The sequence below is a fragment of the Podarcis liolepis genome (genome assembly GCF_965112155.1).
Source record: "Podarcis liolepis genome assembly, chromosome: 1".
In the NCBI taxonomy this organism is placed as follows: Eukaryota; Metazoa; Chordata; class Lepidosauria; order Squamata; family Lacertidae; genus Podarcis; species Podarcis liolepis.
Genome location: NC_139554.1, coordinates 66,726,469 through 66,746,189, shown reverse-complemented (window position 1 = coordinate 66,746,189; position 19,721 = coordinate 66,726,469). Strand labels below are relative to the sequence as shown.

Below are 19,721 nucleotides of genomic sequence, written 5' to 3'. Positions count from 1 at the left end.
TTGGTACAGTGCCTCAGTATGCAAGTGACCAGTAGGACACAGTCCCATTTTATGATGTTGAGGGCCTGGACTTGCTGCATCTCAGTCCTAGCCAGGTTGGAAAGAAATTTGCCCATTTCCCAACCTTTTCAGTCTCCTGTATTCCAGACACTATTTGTCTGGAAATGGTCTGAAAAGACAACTTCTTCACAAAGTTCCTTGAGGGCAAATCACGGCCTACAAATTCTTACTGGTCCAGAAACAGACGTGTTATGTTTTATGATTCCAGTGTATGATTCCAGTGTGAATCTCCCCCTCCCCAACTTTTATGTGAGCAAAAGAAAAGGCTCTTTCTATGCACAAATTATGAAAGGTCAAGGCTTCTTACCACAGTTAAATATTGCAGCATCCTGCCATCAACTCTCGATTCGTGAAACTGATCTTTATATTGAGGTAAGCCAATATCATCAAGCCATCCTACAGAACACACAGAGTCCACGATACAATATAAAAATCTTTTCTAAAGGTCTTTTTTATTTAGAGAATAAATGGTACCTTTCCTGCCACTTCTATAACCTCTGAGTTCTATTTCTCACCATATATGCTCATCTTTTCGAGTTTTGCAATTACAACAGCTACTTAAATATGAAGACTGACATTAATACTGTTAACAGGTGTTACAAAGCCATATAACCCTAATGTGACTATTCCTGGAGTTTACTGATAAAATGAAAAACAAAACTCCAATTCTGAGTCCCTGTACCCTGATAATAGTATACTGAAAGTTTTTGAAGATGAAATATGAGTTTTTCATCCCTGCCTCCCTTCACCCTGAAACTAAACCAAAACAGATTTTGCAAAGTGGGTGAAAAAGCTCACCAGCAGCTCTTTCATTTCATTTTTACCACTTAAAATACTCACGAGTCACCCAGATATGATCTAGCTGAGCGGACTTATCATCTTGCTTTGTATTGATAGCTTTAACAGCCAAAACCAATTTCTTCCTGTGCAGAGGTTGCTTTATTCCTAGTTCCTGCAAAGTATAGTAATAATGAAAATTAAAACAGGTCTGCCAACTTGGCACTTGGACAGATGGAACACACATTTTGTCCCCAAAGAGAGAATGTGCTCCTGCAACTACCTGCTGTATTTCTGAGACTTTCTAGAGCAGTGGTTCTCAACATGTGGATCCCCAGATGTTGTTGGACTACAATTCCCATCATCCATGAGCTCTGGCTGCTAGCTAGCAGTGATGGGAGTTGTAGTTCAACAACATCTGGGGAACCACAGGTTGAGAAAGACTGTTCTAGAGGTTATTTTGTGAAAAATTATACCCCAAGGGAGTCAAAATTGTTGATTGATGGTTCACCAAAGGGGACATATTGAAAGAGCAATTATTCAATGAAACATGATAGATATTAGAATCTGCAGTATGTGCACCTCTGGATCACAACCACTGGTTTCAATGTGAGGATGTCAGCTTAAATTCTCTGACACTTAAGGGTGGGATCCAAACCCCCCATCTTCCATACTCTGTATGTGAATGAGGATGGATCAGCGGTGGATTTTTGAAGGGAAAAAACTTGGCTGCTCTGACTTCCCTCAGAATGGTACCACTGTCATTCTAGGTTTCTTACCTTTTCCATATCCTGCGGTGTTGCTGTTAAGAGGGTGTGGCCAGATGTCACCCATTGTCTTGCAAAAATGACATACTGCCCAAGACCGAAGTCTTCAAGCCAGTTACAGACTCGTTCAGTGCCCCATTGGGCAAATGGGGCGTTATGATCACTAGGAAGCACAGATAAAGAATGGAGGTTCATGTTAGTGTAACAGTATGACTGCTTCTTGCAACACTTGGCAAACCACTTTGCACTCGAATCGTCAGGCTCACTTTCACAATAATTAAGTGACCATACAACCTTTAGAAGACTTCTGAAGGCAGCCCTTTATAGGGAAGCTTTTAACATTGATGCTTTATTATGTTTTTATATATGTTGGAAGCCTCCCAGAGTGGCTGTGGCAACCCAGTCAGATGGGCAGGCTACAAATTAATAATCGTCATCCACAGTTACTGATGGGGGAGGGAGATTGAGAGAGAGGCTCACACCCTCTTGAAGCAGACCTTTGTTTACTGTTATACTGAATCATTAAATGTCACTAGGTATCATTTGCCTTTGATCAGTAATAACACTGGAATATAAATCACTTAATGGATGGTGCACTTGGCTCTATTCTGATTAGAAAATCCCTCTCTTTTCTTGTCACTGTGTCAAAGCTAAATGAGGAAATATGGTTGACATGACAGTTGGCAAGTGTATTGATACTTAAGGCACAACAGCAGTTAGGCAACATTGTGCCACACAATGTAGTCTTGTTGCAAATGCTGAAGAAAGCATTCATCAGTGACTTGGAAGCAACAAAAGCAAATAAACAAAAGCTCCATTCGCAGCGATTCCCACTGAATGCCACAGGGACAAGGTAATAAGATACAGTGTGGAACAGAAAGGCAGAAAAACCTGGCCCCGCCCCAGACACTGCTATCAAGCACTCCTGCAATAGTTGGGATTTGTCTGACAATGGACCATTTACTAGTAAGAAGTCAAAGGTTTCGAAGCAAATAGCTCAGACTTTCTCCTGGAATTGGAGGTACACTTTTCCCACTGCTCTATGAATGGGGGGGGGGTATTTGCTCGATGGTGCAGTTTTGCTGAAAACAGTCAACAGAACTCTACAAAATTTATAAAATTCTTTGTAGGACTTCACAAAACTTATACACTACTTGATTTTAATAAAACCTCGAAACAGTTTACAAAGAGAGTTTCATTATGCAATAATCCACAAGGGCAAAACAGAAAGCATGAACTCAGCCTTTACCTCTTCTGTCCCTTGGTGTCCTTTGACCGAGACAATCTAGGTCCAGCTGTTGCACGGAGGCCACCTCTTCGAAATTCAACCAAGCCCAGATCATCTCCAGGGAAATTTCCAGACTGGGTCCTGCGTATTCTTTTTGGAAAGATTCAAAATAGGAAGTTGCTAGACATCAAAATGCAAGGTGCAGCTTTAACATAAAAACACAAGAACTTTCAAGATAGCAGGAATGCTTCTAGTTAGTTCTCTGTAGTGGCATTAAAAAAAAAAAAAGATACAGAAAATTGAATAAACTCACTTTCCCCATATTTTCTTTATTCCTCTTGGACTTCTTTTATTTTCCGGAGATAATGGAGACTGTGCACCAGATTCTGTTCCCGATGACAAAGGTGAAAGGTCATCTGAATTCATTGTACCATCCATATTGTCAGAGTCCCCTGTGATTGATAAATGCCATTGAGATTTATGAAGCCATGGTATAAAATGCAAAAGGAAAAACTTCACAAAAATTCATAATCCCCAAAACATCTTAAATCATATAGGGCTAAGTACTTCCGATTTTACTCGGCAACATTCCTGAAATAATGGTCCGTGATTCTTCTCAGACTTAGAAATTGCATTTTTTATTACTAGTTAGAGGACTTCCCCCCGGAATGTATCAAAACATATAAAGACTGGAAGAACTAGCTAAAGATTTCTGCAATCACATTATAAAATTGTCAGGTTTACCAGAAAACTACCGATTAATAACATTCATCTTATTTGTAATATGAATATAGGATTGAAAATTACATCCTTCTGAAAAAACTATGGCAGTTGAATTTCTAAGATTATTGTGGGTGCCTATGTTAAAACATTATTGCCAAAATAAATTTAGGAAGGTTTTTGTATTTTAAAAAATGGTTAAATAAGGAGCCACATTAACCCCCCCTTCCCAATATATGAATTTTGCTTCCAAAGTAATAGATGTCTAGCTCCAATTAGAATCAACCACTATATTGAATCTCTGTTCTAGTTCAAAGATGGAAGTCTAGCACTGTCTGTCTACATTTCATTACTAGGAGCTAAATTGGGCTCTTCCCTTTCAGTGTAAAAAAATCAAGATTTCAGACAGTCCGCTATGTGCAATTCAAGAAGTAACGGGGGACTCCCCCCGCAATTCTTTCCTAGCTTAAAAGCTGTGCATGGAGTAGGTGTACGATACCTAAGATTGGTGCACTGACACTCCTGATGCGATCTTCAATCATTCCAAGAACCAGAAAGCCACATGAAGAAGCAAAGACGATGGGAAATTCAAGCAAAGGAAAGTTACAGAAAAGCAAAGAAAGCCAAAAGCCAAAAGCAGGAAATAAAAAATTGACAGGAAGCAAAAGTAACAAAGCAGATGAAGTTGAACATTTGGGGCCTGCTGTCTATAGTTCAAAATATTCTAAAGTGAGACCTGTGATTTTTTTTAAAAAAAGGATCCACAATGTATTATGCAGTTAAAAAAAATTGCTTTCTATATGGAACACTCCTAAGTGAAAAAGAAAATAGGAATAAAATGCAGGCTGTTCCCACTTAAACACAAAATAAATCCCAGTAATATGTAGTTGATGTTTGATGTTTCTTTTTTAAAAAACAAATCAAAACTCCGCTTTAGACTCAATTACCAGCTTGATTTAGAGAGAGCAGCCAGAGAACTTTGCTTTCCCCAGGGAAGTCTAGGGGTTGAAACTATTACTTAATATTTTAAATTGTCTAGGATATTTAAAAGGAGCATCTTAACACTCTGTAATTAAAGCAGTAGACATATGCATGTAGTCTACTTCTTTCCGGGGCTCCAATATCAAAAGGTAATGGTTGCAGACAGATGTGCAAGGTCCATTATCTGATGTTCCACTGTATTTAATGGAGCTTAGTCCCAAGCAGACATGCTTAGGGACAGGTTTTCCCTTTACACAGCCTTGCCAAGCATGGTAGCTGCTAGCCTAGATGAAGCCATGCCCACAGAGCATTCGGCATGTGGAATTTCAGCCTCCCCTGCAAATTGTCTAACAGTAGTCTTTGCAGGGGTAAACAAAATTCCATATTCTGTACATCCCAGTTGTTGTAATGGCTCACATTAAACATGACCAAGCAGAGTCCTGGGGTCTAAGCTACTTGGAAATCCAACTTTCCACCTTCTAGTAGGTGGAAACAGGTTTCCTCCTTTAATTTAGCAAAGCATCATACTATGTGCTTAGAAGGATGCTGGTTAAATTTGGACAGCTGTGTAAAAAAGAGCATCTAAACATTAACTACTATAAAACCAAGGTCACTTTATTTGGCAATAGGATTACCAAGTCCAGGTGGACTCTAGACGGTAACACCCTAAAGCAAGTACCCAGATTTAAATATCTAGGGTTACTTATTGAAGGTAAGTCATCATGGAAACCCCATCTGGAAGCCACTAAGCTAATATCTGGCCATTCTACTGGGCAGCTATATGGGTTCTTTCATTCAAAGGGTGGGCAGTTAATCAAGCCAGCTTTTAAGATCCTTGTCTCTAAAATCATCGTCCAACTGCTCTGTGGAGCTGAAATATGGGGAATTGGTATTAAATCTGAAATAGAGGTCCTACAGGCAGATTTGGAGCTTTCCTGTGGGACATCGGCAGCCCACGTCAGAGCTGAGTTGGGCATCCCCTCGCTAGTAGCCAGAATTGATCTAGCCCAGGGGTCTGCAACCTTTAAGACAAAAAGAGCCACTTGGACCTGTTTCCGAAGGAAAAAAACCTGGGAGCCGCAAAACCATTGCGACATTTAAAAGAAATATATCTCCGGAGCCGCGATCTGACAGCGGGCGGGAAGGTGACATCGAGACGGTGTGTGACTAACGCACACACCACCCCCATGCGACGTCACAGCCAGTACAGTGCCCGCCACAGTGGGGAGTGTCGGGGTGCACAATGCGCCTCCTCCCTTCGCTAGTATCCGCCCCGGAGCCGCAGCAAAGGTGTAAAAGAGCCACATGCAGCTCCGGAGCCGCGGGTTGCAGACCCCTGATCTAGCCTATCTGAGATAGTGGAGCAGGCTAAATGCCTTCGAGGAACACACTCTCACTAAGCTCTGCTGGTCAGAGCAACTAAGGACTGGGGACTGGGCACAGAAGTGCCAAGATAAGCTTAGGGCTTTTAGTCTTCAAATGGAGAACTACTTAGCCTTTAGCCCACGTGACCTTAGAAATTGGATTTTTGATCAGGATGCCAACCAAGACAGAATATCCATCATTGCTACCTATTACTCTACTTGGTACCCCCAAATTTAAGACCAATCACCTTGAGACACTGACCTACCCACAACTATGGAGGGCCTTTGTAGAAATAAAATTCCAACAGATGCCCTCAGCATATTTAGAGGGGATTGATTGGGGAATTCCCTATAAGGATCGCAAATGTATATACGGATGCATTCAGGCAGAAGACATTACACACTCCCTGCTGATTTGCCCCCTGTATACAACGCCCAGAGGAAATTTATATTGCCAATTCTTAATTGGCTTCCAGGTCAATCTGCACAGGAAGTGACAGTTGAATTCCTAGCAGATAAAGACCTATATATTACACACCAGGAAGCCAAATTTGCGCTGGCAGCCAAGAAGCTCCATTCCAGCTATGTGAATCTTAAATTTTAATGTTGTGAATTTCTTTTTATGTTGTAAACTGCTTCAGGTTATGTTGTATGATTTTAGATGAAATTTTTCCTTAAATTCTCTGTCCTCCATTGTAAAGGCCTTTTGCGATATACAATAAAATTGACTGACTGACTGCTATTAAGTAGCTAAAACCCAAGCTGCATATCACACGAAGGCATGCTTTTATTGTTCTCCTCCCTGAAGTACGTACTCAGGCTCTGTATGCTGTTGTCTCCGTTGCCATTCACACGGCACGTACTTGGAGAAGGAGTACTGTATGCCCCAGTATCGCCGTTGTGTGCAGGTCGAGGAAGCTTCCCTGGCAAGGTTTGGTATTTGCTGCTTTTCACGAATGGCTTATTCTGTGTTTTTGTAAAAAGATTTTTTAAAAAAACAACAACAACAATAAAGTGCACAATATTCATTTCAATCAGAAGCAGACAAACTTTTTAGCTTTTCAGAAGAATCAGTGCTGGGACAAGACATAGTTTTCCATGGTGGCACCAGGTTTCGGTGGAATGTTCTCCAGTTTATGCACACAGATTCCCAGGGAAATGAGGAGCTTTTCACATCAGATCGCTCTTGTTGTGGTCATTTGAGAGAACAATTGGGGACATCAGAAGTAGGAAAGGAGGCAAGGTGTTCTGAATGATGCTATTGAGTAGGAAACATCTGACAATTGCAAAATCCAGAAAGATGAAGATATTAGCAAGTACATCAATTTGTTTAACTGTTTTGTGGGTCACCAACAGAATGCATGCTCTCCTTTCTATACTGTTTTATTTTTGTGTGCTGCTATTTTCTGAATCACTTTTGATATTCTTGCATGAAATAAATACCGCCACTTATTGGGCCTGGAGCTAAGCACATCCCTAAGCTCACAATTGCCTCCATCATCTCCAGCACACAGAACTTTCTCCCCCATACTCTTTGCAGCACATGAAGAGCACTTGTTTTCTTTGAAGCCATGGGGAATTCATGGCTCTGCCTTTGTGGGAAAGCAAGGAATGGCATCATCATATTTAGCTCAATCGCACTGGCATGCGTCTTCATCCAGCTGCCCCCAAGGAAAACTTGCTTATAACTGAAGATCAAAAAGTTGAAGCTTAACTAGTTTGCTCAAACTTATCAGCATATAAACTCTCACAGAGAGGCATTCAAGGGAAAAACAAAGAAGAGAAGAACCACAACATAAAATGATGATTATGTTAAGTAAATGTTAAAATGGAGTTAATATACCTCTTGTGCTACATCACGTTCTACTGGTTTCGCATCTACATGCTATGAAGTTGCAGGAAATGTGAGGGAGAGAAAGTAACAAACAAAATGTTAGTGTCAAATGGAACGTGCCATTTTTAGTCTAATTTCTAGTGATCCTCAGCGAGGACAATAGCAGATTTATTTTCTCCTCAGTATAGAGCGCCATGTCGACCTGACATTACTGCGTGTCTCATGCCTTCTAAATTTATAAATACATCTCAAATACAGCTTCTACAGAGGCTAATAGAATTTGTTTCATTGTTTTCTACAGGCAGTGTGTACAGGGTTGCCTCCAACGTTAGCCCTCTTCAGAGTAAACCTATTGAAATTAATGGACATGACCTCAGGTAGGACTCAGAAGGATATGTCCCACTGTGTCTAAGGAAGTGCTTTCAAATTTTGGCATATAAAACACTTGTTTGTTTTATATACAAAAACTTTTAAATACTTAACACAAAGTGCACAGAAGTGAGTTGTTTACAGGTTCGAAGGATGTGCGGTTTCTAGGCAGAAGCTGAAATTCTTTGCTCAAGTGCATAATGGTTTGTATTCTTGAGCCAAGTGGTAGACTTGGCACTCTTAGATAGAAATTTGTGATGTATCTCCGTAAATTCTAGTGTTCGCACATCCAAATTATATACCCAATAAATACCCAGAATATGATGAAGAAGGAGAAAATAGACCTCTGAATTCTGGAATAACTAGAGAAGCTAGACCTTCATTCATTTGCCATATACAACATTACAAAACAGACTACAAACATAAAATGAAAAACTCACATTAAACATGCTGAAGAAACACCGGAAGTAGTTGTGGGTTAGCCACATTCCTTCTGAATACTATTAGATTGATGCATCAATTTGAAGGTGACAGTTTTTAACAACAACAACAAGTAAAGGCCACCTTCAAACTGAGTGCAATTTGAGTGTTATGCAGAATTCAATTTGGGCAGACTCTGACTTGTATTGCACAGATATATTGGTCAGAATACACCAGCAGTAATTGCTGTGGTAGAATACTGATTGGGTTTGGTGTTGAACAGACCAACCACGTTCCTTTGATCTCAAAATTCAGAAAAGAACAGAGTGGAATGACTCAGCTGTTAAGCATTTTCTACATGCAATCCACAATTAGGCAAAGCGCAGATTTGTGAGCCAACCTTTTCCAAGGATTCACTTTGCAAGTCTTCAAGACTACTTGATATTTTTTTCTGAGGTGCCCTTAAAGTGAGAAAGGCAACAATTAATGCACACACACACACACTCAGCAGGAGTAACTGGGCAATCTGATTTCACTATCAAATAACCTGCAAGCTTAAGGTCTAGTTTATACATGAGGGTCACAGGTAAGTTCTTACTTGTGCAAGCATTCCACACTCTCCCCATTAAGTTTTAAAACATAATGTGCATGTGGGATTTGCTAACTCAGTTTGTTATACATCAAGGTGGTCAGCAGCCAGGGTGAGATCAGCAAAGTGGAGCTACTGCTACATGCTAATGGGCCAGCAAATGTAATTAAGGGCTTTTAAATGTGATGGGATGCATGTGGAATGCTCCCCATCTACGCATTAAGCTGCTACCTGCGGCCTGCATCACATCTAAATTGGGCCTGAGGACCAGATGTATGATGCTTTTTGACATCTGGCTGCTTCCATAGGCATGAGTGGATCTTCTTGTCACCCAAATGCCCAGAACACGCAGCTCTTGTTTATCATTCAGAAATAAAACAGAAATGTCAAACCAGTAACAACTGTGTGTCAGGTCAACTATTCAATATGGTATTTGGCTTTATATTTTGTATCCCTGGAGGGAAAGTCTCATTCAGTTAAAATGGCCAGGCCTGAATGTAGGGAATCTCCGATTGCACTGGATTTCCCAGGGCCCTTTGAACTGGAGCTGTGGTTGCTCATTTGGGGGAAAGGATCCCCATTCAAAATGTCTAGGATAACTTGATTGGTAAATGTTGACAGCGTTATTCTTCTTACCTATGTTGGACTTCCAGGCTTTGTCCATTTGCAGAAAACAGGTTATTTGAAGGAACTGGGGAGCTTCCACTGTTAATCGTAATGGTAAACAGAAGCACACATTTTAAAGAGCAGGCTTTTTGATGCATTCTAAATTTAACTGTTTTGCCCCAATTGACCACATGTTCTTGACACAAAAGCAAGTATTTCAAAGAATGTTTTACAATATGAAAAAGAGTGTTCTGAGAAACACAGATTTAACAAAGAAAAATTGTTCTTGCCTCATTTCCAGCATTTTTTTTTGTGGAGGAGGAGGCAACATAGGTAGGGTCAATTCCCCTGGAGGTACCTGTGTAAAAAGAATTTTATTTTGAGTACTTTTTAGTATGGGTATGGGAAGAAAAAAAATAGAATAATGGAAAAAATAACCAACCAACCTCTGGCTTATATAGTTCTATTTGGGGCTTATTCATGGGATTCCATTTTCTTAAAGTTACTTCAATATCATCTTCACTGCTTCCACACAAAACTCTTTCTGAAGTTCCTAAAAGGATTGGAATTTAAAATTGTGCATGGTTAGAGGATTCCATATATACGTACACAGACCAAAAATCACTGAGAGCCTAAAATTATCAATTATTCAATCGAGCAGCCATAGTATTACAACAGAAGGATTCCAACAGACAGAACCAGTAAAGTACAGTTATTATTTATCAAGTAAATTTCCAACACGTCTTGCTAATTAATCAGTTCAATATTTAGATGCATAGAATATTTTCTTTTAGATGTGTGTCTCTAAACATGATAAAATTTTGAAATTTAGAGCAGAACATGGTTAAAGGATGTTTTTAGAAAACAAAAACAAAAATTCACAATGACTCTTAACATATTTAGGTCTAATTCATACATCCTCATTCACAGCCCCTTGTAACAGGTGGTGGTATGGAACTATGTGTCAAGCACAGTGAAAGTTCAATCTCTTCAGGTTTTGAGATATTCCAGTCAGTGAAACAATGGTCATATTTGCATGTAATTCAGCCACAGCTTCATATGAACATACTGACTCCCGGGGAGGAGATCACAGCTGATTTGCTCCTGGTCTTCCTAGCTCTGTGCGGCTTAGCATGTTGTCCAAACATAGGATCATAATCTTACCATGATGTGCAAACCAAGCTGGTAATTCACAGCCCACAACACGAAGCAGACACATATATCCAACTAAGTATAATTTTGCAAATCTCACAGAATCCCCAAATGTCATTTCAGATACAAGATTGTGGCTTTCAGCTGCTTTAGAAATGGTGTCACTTCAAAACATGGCTTTTAGAATTTACAAGGTGGGTCATACAATGATAATAAGCAATAGAATTGCTTCAGGTGGTGCTTGCAGAGAGCAGTGAACTGGTCCTACAAGCCCCTGTTCACTTGCCATACTGTCCTCAGTCACCCCAGCTGCTGCCAGCACCCATCCACTCACTCACTCACTCACTCACTCACTCACTCACTCACTCAGCAAGGCTCTCTGCTGCCCCGTCCTCATCTCAGAGGAAGGGCCAAGGCAGGCCCTTTCTAAGGATAAGGTATTCTGACTGAGGTGGCCAGAAAAATGCCTGTACTGTTGTTTTGCTGCGGCAGCTAAAAATGTTGTTTAAACTTAGTAACTAGTTCAACGTTGCTTTAAATTAGTACAGTAAGGAAGGAGAGCAAGCCAAAAGAGATTCAGATCCCTCTGTGGAAGATACACATCTAAGGGAGGATACTTACCTGTGTTCCTTTATCTCTAGAAGGAACATCTCAACTGTTTCACTCCAAAATGCTAGCTTTATACAACTAGAAAGAAAAGCTATTAAGTTTATATATATATAACATTGGCAGGGAAGAAGGGACTGGAATGTCTGTGTCTGCACAGTACTGTGTTGCTTCATTTCAGACCCACCAATTAAGAGATAATATTTGGAATAGACTGTATAAACAGTATAAAAAAGGGGGGGGATAATTTTAACTGCAATTAAAACTTTAGTTGAATAACAAACTGATTAAATTGATTCAGGCAACACTTAAAAATCTCTCATTACCAATGCTCAAAAGAAAAGGGTATTTATATTTAGTACTACTTAATTAGTTAAAATGAGCAGGAAGTGTAATAAAATCAAGCAGGTGTCTAGCTCCTATTGACTTTATTTGTATTCAGCATTCTGGTACATGTCATTTATTTCAATGTTAGGTTTAGTTTATAATTCTTAGCTTTTAATTCCTACACCATTAAATTAAAGTTTTTTTTTAATTTTGTTTTTTAGTTAAGGGCTCAGGTCAGCTTTCCAATTCTAGCTGATGTGGAAGGAAAGGGATACGATCAACTTATTTTTCACAATCTAAAACAGTTATGCATACATTAGCCAAATGTTCTGTAGTTAATTAAAGCAAACTGGGTCGCTGTGGCAAGCATGCTCTTTAAAGTTACATTATGTCACTGGAAAATATAACTGTGTGGAATAAAATGTTGCCTAATCCCATCTATTTCACATATTAGAGTGCAAGATAGGTTACAAAACAGGAAAATTACTTCCAGCTTCTCATATGTCTTTTGTATAGAAAAAGACCAGCAATTTCAGATGGGCTTCTTGCTAGACCTCATGTTTAAGAAAAGCAAAATAAGGTTTAGGCCAAGCACTGCCCCCCCCCAATAACCTTTTAAAGTCAATGATTTAAAAATAGCATCTCAGGCTTATCATCTCAACAACCACCACATGTTTAGTAAAATCTGTAATGATAACACTGAAACTTATTCAGTCATAACAACTGAGGATGGATGAGAAATAATCATAGATGAAAGAGTGAAGATTGGTCTCAGAAAGCCATTCCTCTCTCCATTTCCATTCCCACACATTTCCTTTAAACTGCAAAGGGGCAGTCACTCTGAGTTTAAAGGAACCTTGTAGGGTAGGGGATGTAAAAGCATGTTCAGTGGATGCTGGGCCCCATTGTGCTTTATATATATATTATTCACTTATCTTCTTGGCTGGGTTATTCTAAATGCAGACAGGAAGTATAACATTTCATGTGGCTGTCTAGTCAGGCAAGGGGAGATGCTTTCATAGGCAACTTTTCGAAATAAGTCTCTTAACAAGAAAAATGAATTATTCCTTCTTAGACATGAAAAAATACTTGCATGACTTATTCAGGATAAACAGCTCACAATGCAGACAATAAATTAACTTTCACTATCTGCTTTGCAAAATAATAATATGAAGATCTGAGAACGCGTGTGACACCACTAGCCTAGGAAGACAGGCAGCTGCACTGTAACAAGTTTGACCACCCCCTCCATCTTGCTCAGTATTGCTGACTGTCGTCAAGATGGACAGGCTGTTGCTATGTGTTTCCCAGAAAGAAACACAATGTATTCAGGACCATACATGGAAGCTACTCAAACGGACTTCCGAAAAATACAGATCCGTTACCAGTAGCCTGCTGTTTGCCACATTTACAAACAGGTAAGCTCTCCCGGGTGATGACAGCAATGCATTGGTCCTATATGTAACTAAAACAGAAGCTTCACTGTCCAGCTGCATGTATTGGAACTGATTTTGACAGTGCAGAGTGTCTCTGAACACTGACTAGTCCAAGAACTCTGTTCTTAATGTCAATGAACTTTGTGTTATAAAAGCAATAAGGAATACCATTCTTTGACAACCCCCCCCCAAAGGCAGAGGGCTTCCACAAACACATGCCGATAGCCCTAATTGTATGTATCAAAAGGCAGAGCCAAGCAGTATTAGTCACGGACAAAGGGGAGGGACATAGCCCCACACGAGTTCATCATCCCTTGGATAAAACATTCCATGCAGCCCCACTTCTCAAGTTTACGTGTGCTGTTGTGGCAGGTCAATCCCATTCAAGCTTCTATGGAATGAAACACTGGGATATTTGCTTATACTAAAGAAGTGACTGGAATGAAGTCGAACATTGGTGGTTAAATACCCAAGATCTATTTGCTCAATATGCTAACAAATACTTAATGTGGAATCTTTCCATGAAGTAACTACTCCAAAAGGCCTAATTATAAAGTTATTCTATGCTTAAGAATTGCCACATATTAAAAGCTACCGTAAATCAAGCAAAGCATCACCATTAACTAACTGGCTTAGCACCTTGGAAGAGAAATGGAGAGAGGAAAGAAGCTTGTTGGGGAACATAAGAATGGAGACGAAAAAACTGTGTTTATTATGGTTCTCCACCACAGGAATGTATCTTGGACACTTGCAGCTATTGGTTAGTGAGCTTAATCGTGAGTCCCAGTTTGGACAACATGCTAAGTCAAACCTTGACTTAACGGCATGTCAGCAAAAAGGACCAGAAAGGAGCAAAGCAGCTGGAAATTCTTCTACTGGAGCCCACGTATTCAGAGTTTCACTAAGGCATAGTTTGGATTACTGTGTCACACAAACCAGCCCTCTGTCTTTCAAGGGCTGCTATCTCAGTTTCCCCTCACAACCCTTTTCTGAATATAAAAATTAAAACTCTTTGTTAGAATTGCCTCAAAGTTTTGGAAGCTCTTCCACGTGATGTATATCCACCAATCATACCTTGTACTGCTATCATGATCTCTTTCACTCTTCGGTACTGACTTAGCAATACAGTTAACTCTTCTATTCGGCGGTCCTGAAAAGGAAGCGAAGAGAAGGAAAACAGACAGATTTGAATGGTGTGAGGATTTCAATATACAGGAATCTACATATATTGGGAATAAAGTGAGGCCCATGAGACCCTTCCTAGTCTCTGCAGCCCTGAGACTTGTTGCTGTATGATTATTCGCTCACAAGAAAAGAAAAAGAAAGCTGAACCTGGTATCTGTCCATGGGGCACCTGTTACCTGTCCCTCTTATCACATACTTCTACTGTAGTTACACATAAGTGTGGACCTTGAGGTCCCCGAATGCTCTTTGTGCTGGCAGGTAAGAAGAAAAGAGGTGAAGGAGGTCATCAAATCCTCCTCCATGTCTGTACCTGGCAGCCTTACAGACCTTGAAGCCAGTGGGTTTCCTCAGGATTGGGAACAATCCTCTGGACTGTTGTCACAGAGGGAGAGTCTATTGACGCACACAGGGGCTAGTGTGAGACAGAGCGGGAATGAGTGGAATGCTATGAGTGAAAAATGGGGTGGGAACTGTTGCAAAGACCATTCACTGGTTGCTTAATCTGTTTCTCTTATGGGTTTCTTTGGGGGGAAATATTATTTGTTGTTATTGTAGTCTTGCTTTCACATTATGACGAAGCAGTTAATTTGTTGTTTATTGGACGCCTTTATATGATTTTGTGATTGTTTATATATTGCGGTTTTTCTCTGTTTCCTTTTATTTCTTTGTGCCTGTTTTTGGAATGAAAATTTCAATGTACAGTGGGCTATAAATAGTGCAAATAAATAAATGCTTTTATCATATTTAGCTTGTTACATGTTGCAGGCATACCCTTGCCTCATTTTGTCAAAATCATGCTGATGTCAATCATATTGGGGGTGGGGGCACATGGACCCACACACCTCCACTCTGCGCTTTAGGAAATATTATCAGCAGGGACAGCCTGCCTGTATATTGGCACCCTGTTAATGGAGTCCAGCAATCATTTTTCTCCCCAGTCATGAGACACCACCTGCTTGAGGTAGTTTCCAGTGATGGAAAGTTGAGAGGGGTCAAGGCTATCTTATGATTAAATTCTCCCCATGGCACTTCCTTCATGAAAATAGGTGTGACAAGAAAGTGTGAGTCATAGGAAAGTTCAGGGCACCAAGGCCTACAGTTTAAACTAGTTACAGCTTTCTGAAATGGTCAGACACGATATGAAGGGCAATTTACCTACTGCTGGGTATTGAATAAAACACCTCTTACAATCCAGTGCCTTCCCCAGTAAAAGCGCCAGGAATAATCAGATATATTCCATGGAAGGGGACAAAAAGTATACTTGTAACATTGCTATTTTCATTGTTTATTTTTTAATGTATCAATATAATTTTAGATTTTAAAATCAAAACTACTATCATCTTTGGGGAAAAGGAATGGCATGCAAGCAACAATGGGGAGCCCTGGTGCTGCTGGTTGAGTAAGGCGTCCCTATTTGCAGTTCTGGCCCCTGGTGTATGATCTGTTCTCATGACCATCAATCAAAGGGTTCGTGCTGTGATGTTGCTATCATTATCTGTATTTGAAATAGATTATTTTATGTACAGGGAACAACCAATAATTTATGCGCATCAAATTGACACGTGACTGCGTACATGCACATGGAGCCGAACCTGAAAGGGACTTTAAAAATGGTAAAAGCGTCCCTAAAAGAGCCCAGAAAGGGCAAAAAGGCACACAAACAGTGCCTAGCAATCCCACAAGCATTTGCAAGTGCAATCCCAGGAGACCCTGCGCCAATCGTTGAGGCCTGTGGAGAGTTTGATCAAGGAGATTTGGAGGGAGCAATTGTGGTGGAGTTTGGTAAGTGCTGTTGGTTTTTTAAAGGGGTTTCCAAGGGTGTAGAGGGTGTTTGCAGGCATTTCCAATGGTGTTTCAAATGTGTGCAATTTCACTTAATTCACGGTGCCTTGGAACGTAACTCTCACGTAAATGGGGAGTTGCCCATATATATGTATTTATAAATGATTATCTTCTCAGTTTTTAGTTTTTTTCTGCCCCTCCCCATTTTTATCTGTAAGCTGCTTTGAGCCCTAGCCTGGGAAAAGGAGGCATATACAACAAACAACAACAACACCACTTAACGGTTGCACTTTTCTTACCTTTTCTTGATTTGCAGCCAATAATGATTCCATTCCTACTTTCAAACATTGGACCTCTTGATCTAAAAGAAATGTTTCAGAAGGAAATAAAGGAGGTGAAAATACACATACATTGGTACCTGCCATTATAGTATACAAAATGGTAATGCTATATCAGACGTGAAATCGTAACAATACTTTCGGCAATCTTCTCAAAGCAAAACAAAAAACTGTGCCAGTGCCTTACATCTTTGTGCCTCTGTTTAAATTATGCGATGTGGTAGCTCTTGTCACCACAGGGCAAGCACAAGCACTTTCTGCTGGTTCTACGTGACACGTTTTTATCAGGTGAGATCTTTCTACATCACTGCAGAAGTCTCTTGGAATGAGATAAAAACAACCTCCCTGAATAAATGCATTTAGAATGTTATGTGCCACCCTTCAGTTCCACTCACTTCCAGGGTGCCTACAAAACAAACAAACAACAGCCAGTAACATTCACAGATCGACAATGGGCTGGATGCAGAGATGTGAGAGCTGAAATTTGTGCAAGCTGCCAGCTTCTTTTGCCAGTTCCACCCTCCCACTGCATCACAAACTAGGTCTTTCCTGAGGTCCCCTACTTGATGCTCAGGTATGGCATGTTCAAGGGAAACAGACATGACACACTACATAATGTTTTAATTTCCTGACGGCTAAAAATATGGATTCTTCTTGGCCTCCAACTAAACCATGGCTTATCATGAACAAGGAGTGCTCGAGTGAATGCTGCTGAAATCGCTCCTGACACACTCCTTCCATATCATGAGCAGGAGCAACAAACATTTGGTTACTGTCGTGTTCCAACCTGTGCTCATGGTTTGTTTCTCTTCCAACAAACCATGATTTTAAGTGCTAGGGAAGGGGCACAGTGGAAATGACTCACTGTTCGTTGAGGCACGCAACGGTTATGGCTTAATGTGCTATCCGAATACAGCCACTAAACGGAATTGCCATTTTTAAAATTTTTGTGATTGAAACATTCAATGCTTTAATGCCCAGCATCTTCAAGCACTTGCTGATATTCAGGCACACAAAAAAATCTATGGAGTGCAAAAACTGTTGTTTTATAAACACTTCTAGCAAAATAAGAAGCACTACAACAAGCTAGATGGCTGGTTTCAAAGCCAAAGTAATTACCCTCTGACAGAAAACAAAGTGTTCTGCACATATCTCATTATTTAAAATAAAACCGTGGACCTTTCAAAAATAGTAAATTGCATAAGGTATTGGATGCAGAGGCTTGAAAACTATTGATTGGTAGAATACAGATTTTGTTGCTACTTGCATTCATCTATCTTCATTGTATGGCGAAGGAAACCAGCGGTGGGGGAACTTTTTGGACCAAAGATGTGCAAAGGGTGGGCAAAAGGCAGCAAGAGACTCTCACCTTTGTACAACAGGCTGCGTTCCAGTCACTCAAAAGCCAGGGGCTTACACACACACACACACACACACACACACACACACTCATTCACACACTTCTCCAATTAGGCAAACGGGAGGCATCATCACAGTTCAAGCATACATTCCAGCCACACAAAAGCACTGGAGGGCAGGATTAGTGAGAGTCTCCAGGGCCAGTTACAGGAACCTGGACGACCACATCTGGCCTCTAGGCCTCAAGTTCCACACCCCTGTACCAAGTAGTGCAAAAGAAATCCTAGTCCGTGCTAAAGCCATTTACCAAACAGCAGCAGATGCTTTTAAATTAGGGGCTCACTTTCTAACTGCCTTATACCCTGCTATCATCAACAGGCAAAATTTAAGTTTTGGTTATCAGCTTTCAAGCCTTCGTATGGGAGTCACTGTCTTTCTTTCTCCAATAAGAATATATACCTTGTGAATAGGTTGTACCCTTCAAAGAGAAAAACTTCTGGGAAGAAGTTGAAGTTTTGTACGCAATCATTAGATCGTTTTTTGTTCACTGCAGACATGGAAGTAACTTTAGAGCTAACAGTCTTTGGCTTGGGATGAAGATACAGCTGACTGAGAATGCAGGGACTGATTTGACTACAGCAGTTGTCCTAGCAACACACATTCCTAGGTGTTCTAAACAAAACTATCCCAAATCTTAGGCATTTTTAAAATAGTGACATTTCAAAACAATAATTTGCAAAGATGGCAATGTGACACACAAGGAAAAGAAGAATAGTGTTGCAAAAATATTAGTACAGGGAGGGGGAGAATTAGTATTCAGTAGTTCTTTTTTTAAAAAAATAAAGTTTAGATTATCACAGCTGTACTGCAAATCTAGTGATGGGAGTGATCCAATTAGTGGGTTATGTGTTTTAATCATATTTTAGCAGGCAGTGGCATTTCCACATAGATGTGGCATGGACAGACACAGTTTTTGCTTTTCTTAAAGCCACACTTAACGACAAGCAAGGCACAAGCACCCAGTCAGATTTAAAGGAGGAAAAAAGACTTTTAAAAGAGCTATGTCAAGGTTTTCTCACTTTTATGAAGACTTCTTCAAAAAGAAGGTATTATCTACAATTAAGATGGAAATATTTAAAATGCTAGGTCTTGAAGTTTTGGAAGAAAAACCCCCTTTCCAAAAAGGGTGGGGGGTAAAAGCTGTGCATGAGCATCTTTTGTGGTTTAAATATACAAATGTCTATTCTGGAGTCCACCAACTTTGACAGAGCCTCTTTAATGCCCATTTTCTGTTCACTTACGCAACATTGGAGATTTTGTGTGAGATAATAAATCTGACTGTATTAAAGCCATTCTGTCTGCTGTAAGCAATGAGATATTCACCCCGCATGTTACGATTCAGCAGTCAACTACAGAGCCAACATTGAATGATTATTGCTGCAGAAGTGCACTTTAGGTATAATTTGTGTGTGAAAAGTAATAAAGCGAAATCTTAGGGCTTACGTTTTTCTTTTAGCCTTCGCCTATACACTTCCTCTACGGTGGGAAATGAAGAGAGTCAAATAAGGTATGCAGAAAGAACACAGATTAGAGACTGTATGCAATTTCATCAGAATAGGCATTCAGAAATAAAAGATACAATTTGAGATGACCGCTGATCTCTATCAGTGTTCAAACGTTGACAAGGAGGGTGACAAAGCTTTGTTGTTAAGAAATGCAACAAACTCCATTTTGGGCTCATTAAGAGTAAACATCTTCGAATGTATGATCACTCAACACTATCAGGTTTAATGGGGCTTATAAATACTACTGAGGATTTAG

The 19,721-nt window shown here is 40.1% G+C and overlaps 1 protein-coding gene across 22 annotated transcripts in view; it reads right to left on the bottom strand.

Annotated features, from left to right (window-relative positions):
• The window catches only part of PPFIBP2 (PPFIA binding protein 2), a 110,489-nt gene that overhangs the window by 18,476 nt on the left and 72,292 nt on the right, over positions 1 to 19,721 (bottom strand). For 8 of the 22 annotated variants that reach the window (XM_083463281.1, XM_083463270.1, XM_083463278.1 and 5 more), the window contains 15 exons: positions 19,404 to 19,436; positions 16,503 to 16,564; positions 14,311 to 14,386; positions 10,162 to 10,268; positions 10,006 to 10,073; positions 9,746 to 9,814; positions 8,921 to 8,981; positions 7,741 to 7,782; positions 6,713 to 6,863; positions 4,052 to 4,084; positions 3,146 to 3,284; positions 2,854 to 2,982; positions 1,617 to 1,767; positions 901 to 1,012; positions 368 to 456 (listed from right to left, as the gene is read on the bottom strand). In XM_083463281.1, the coding sequence (XP_083319407.1) occupies positions 368 to 456; positions 901 to 1,012; positions 1,617 to 1,767; positions 2,854 to 2,982; positions 3,146 to 3,284; positions 4,052 to 4,084; positions 6,713 to 6,863; positions 7,741 to 7,782; positions 8,921 to 8,981; positions 9,746 to 9,814; positions 10,006 to 10,073; positions 10,162 to 10,268; positions 14,311 to 14,386; positions 16,503 to 16,564; positions 19,404 to 19,436 (1,322 nt within the window). The remainder of the gene's footprint in view (positions 1 to 367; positions 457 to 900; positions 1,013 to 1,616; positions 1,768 to 2,853; positions 2,983 to 3,145; positions 3,285 to 4,051; positions 4,085 to 6,712; positions 6,864 to 7,740; positions 7,783 to 8,920; positions 8,982 to 9,745; positions 9,815 to 10,005; positions 10,074 to 10,161; positions 10,269 to 14,310; positions 14,387 to 16,502; positions 16,565 to 19,403; positions 19,437 to 19,721) is intronic. The other 14 variants (XM_083463286.1, XM_083463285.1, XM_083463272.1 and 11 more) reach the window with 7 other exon arrangements.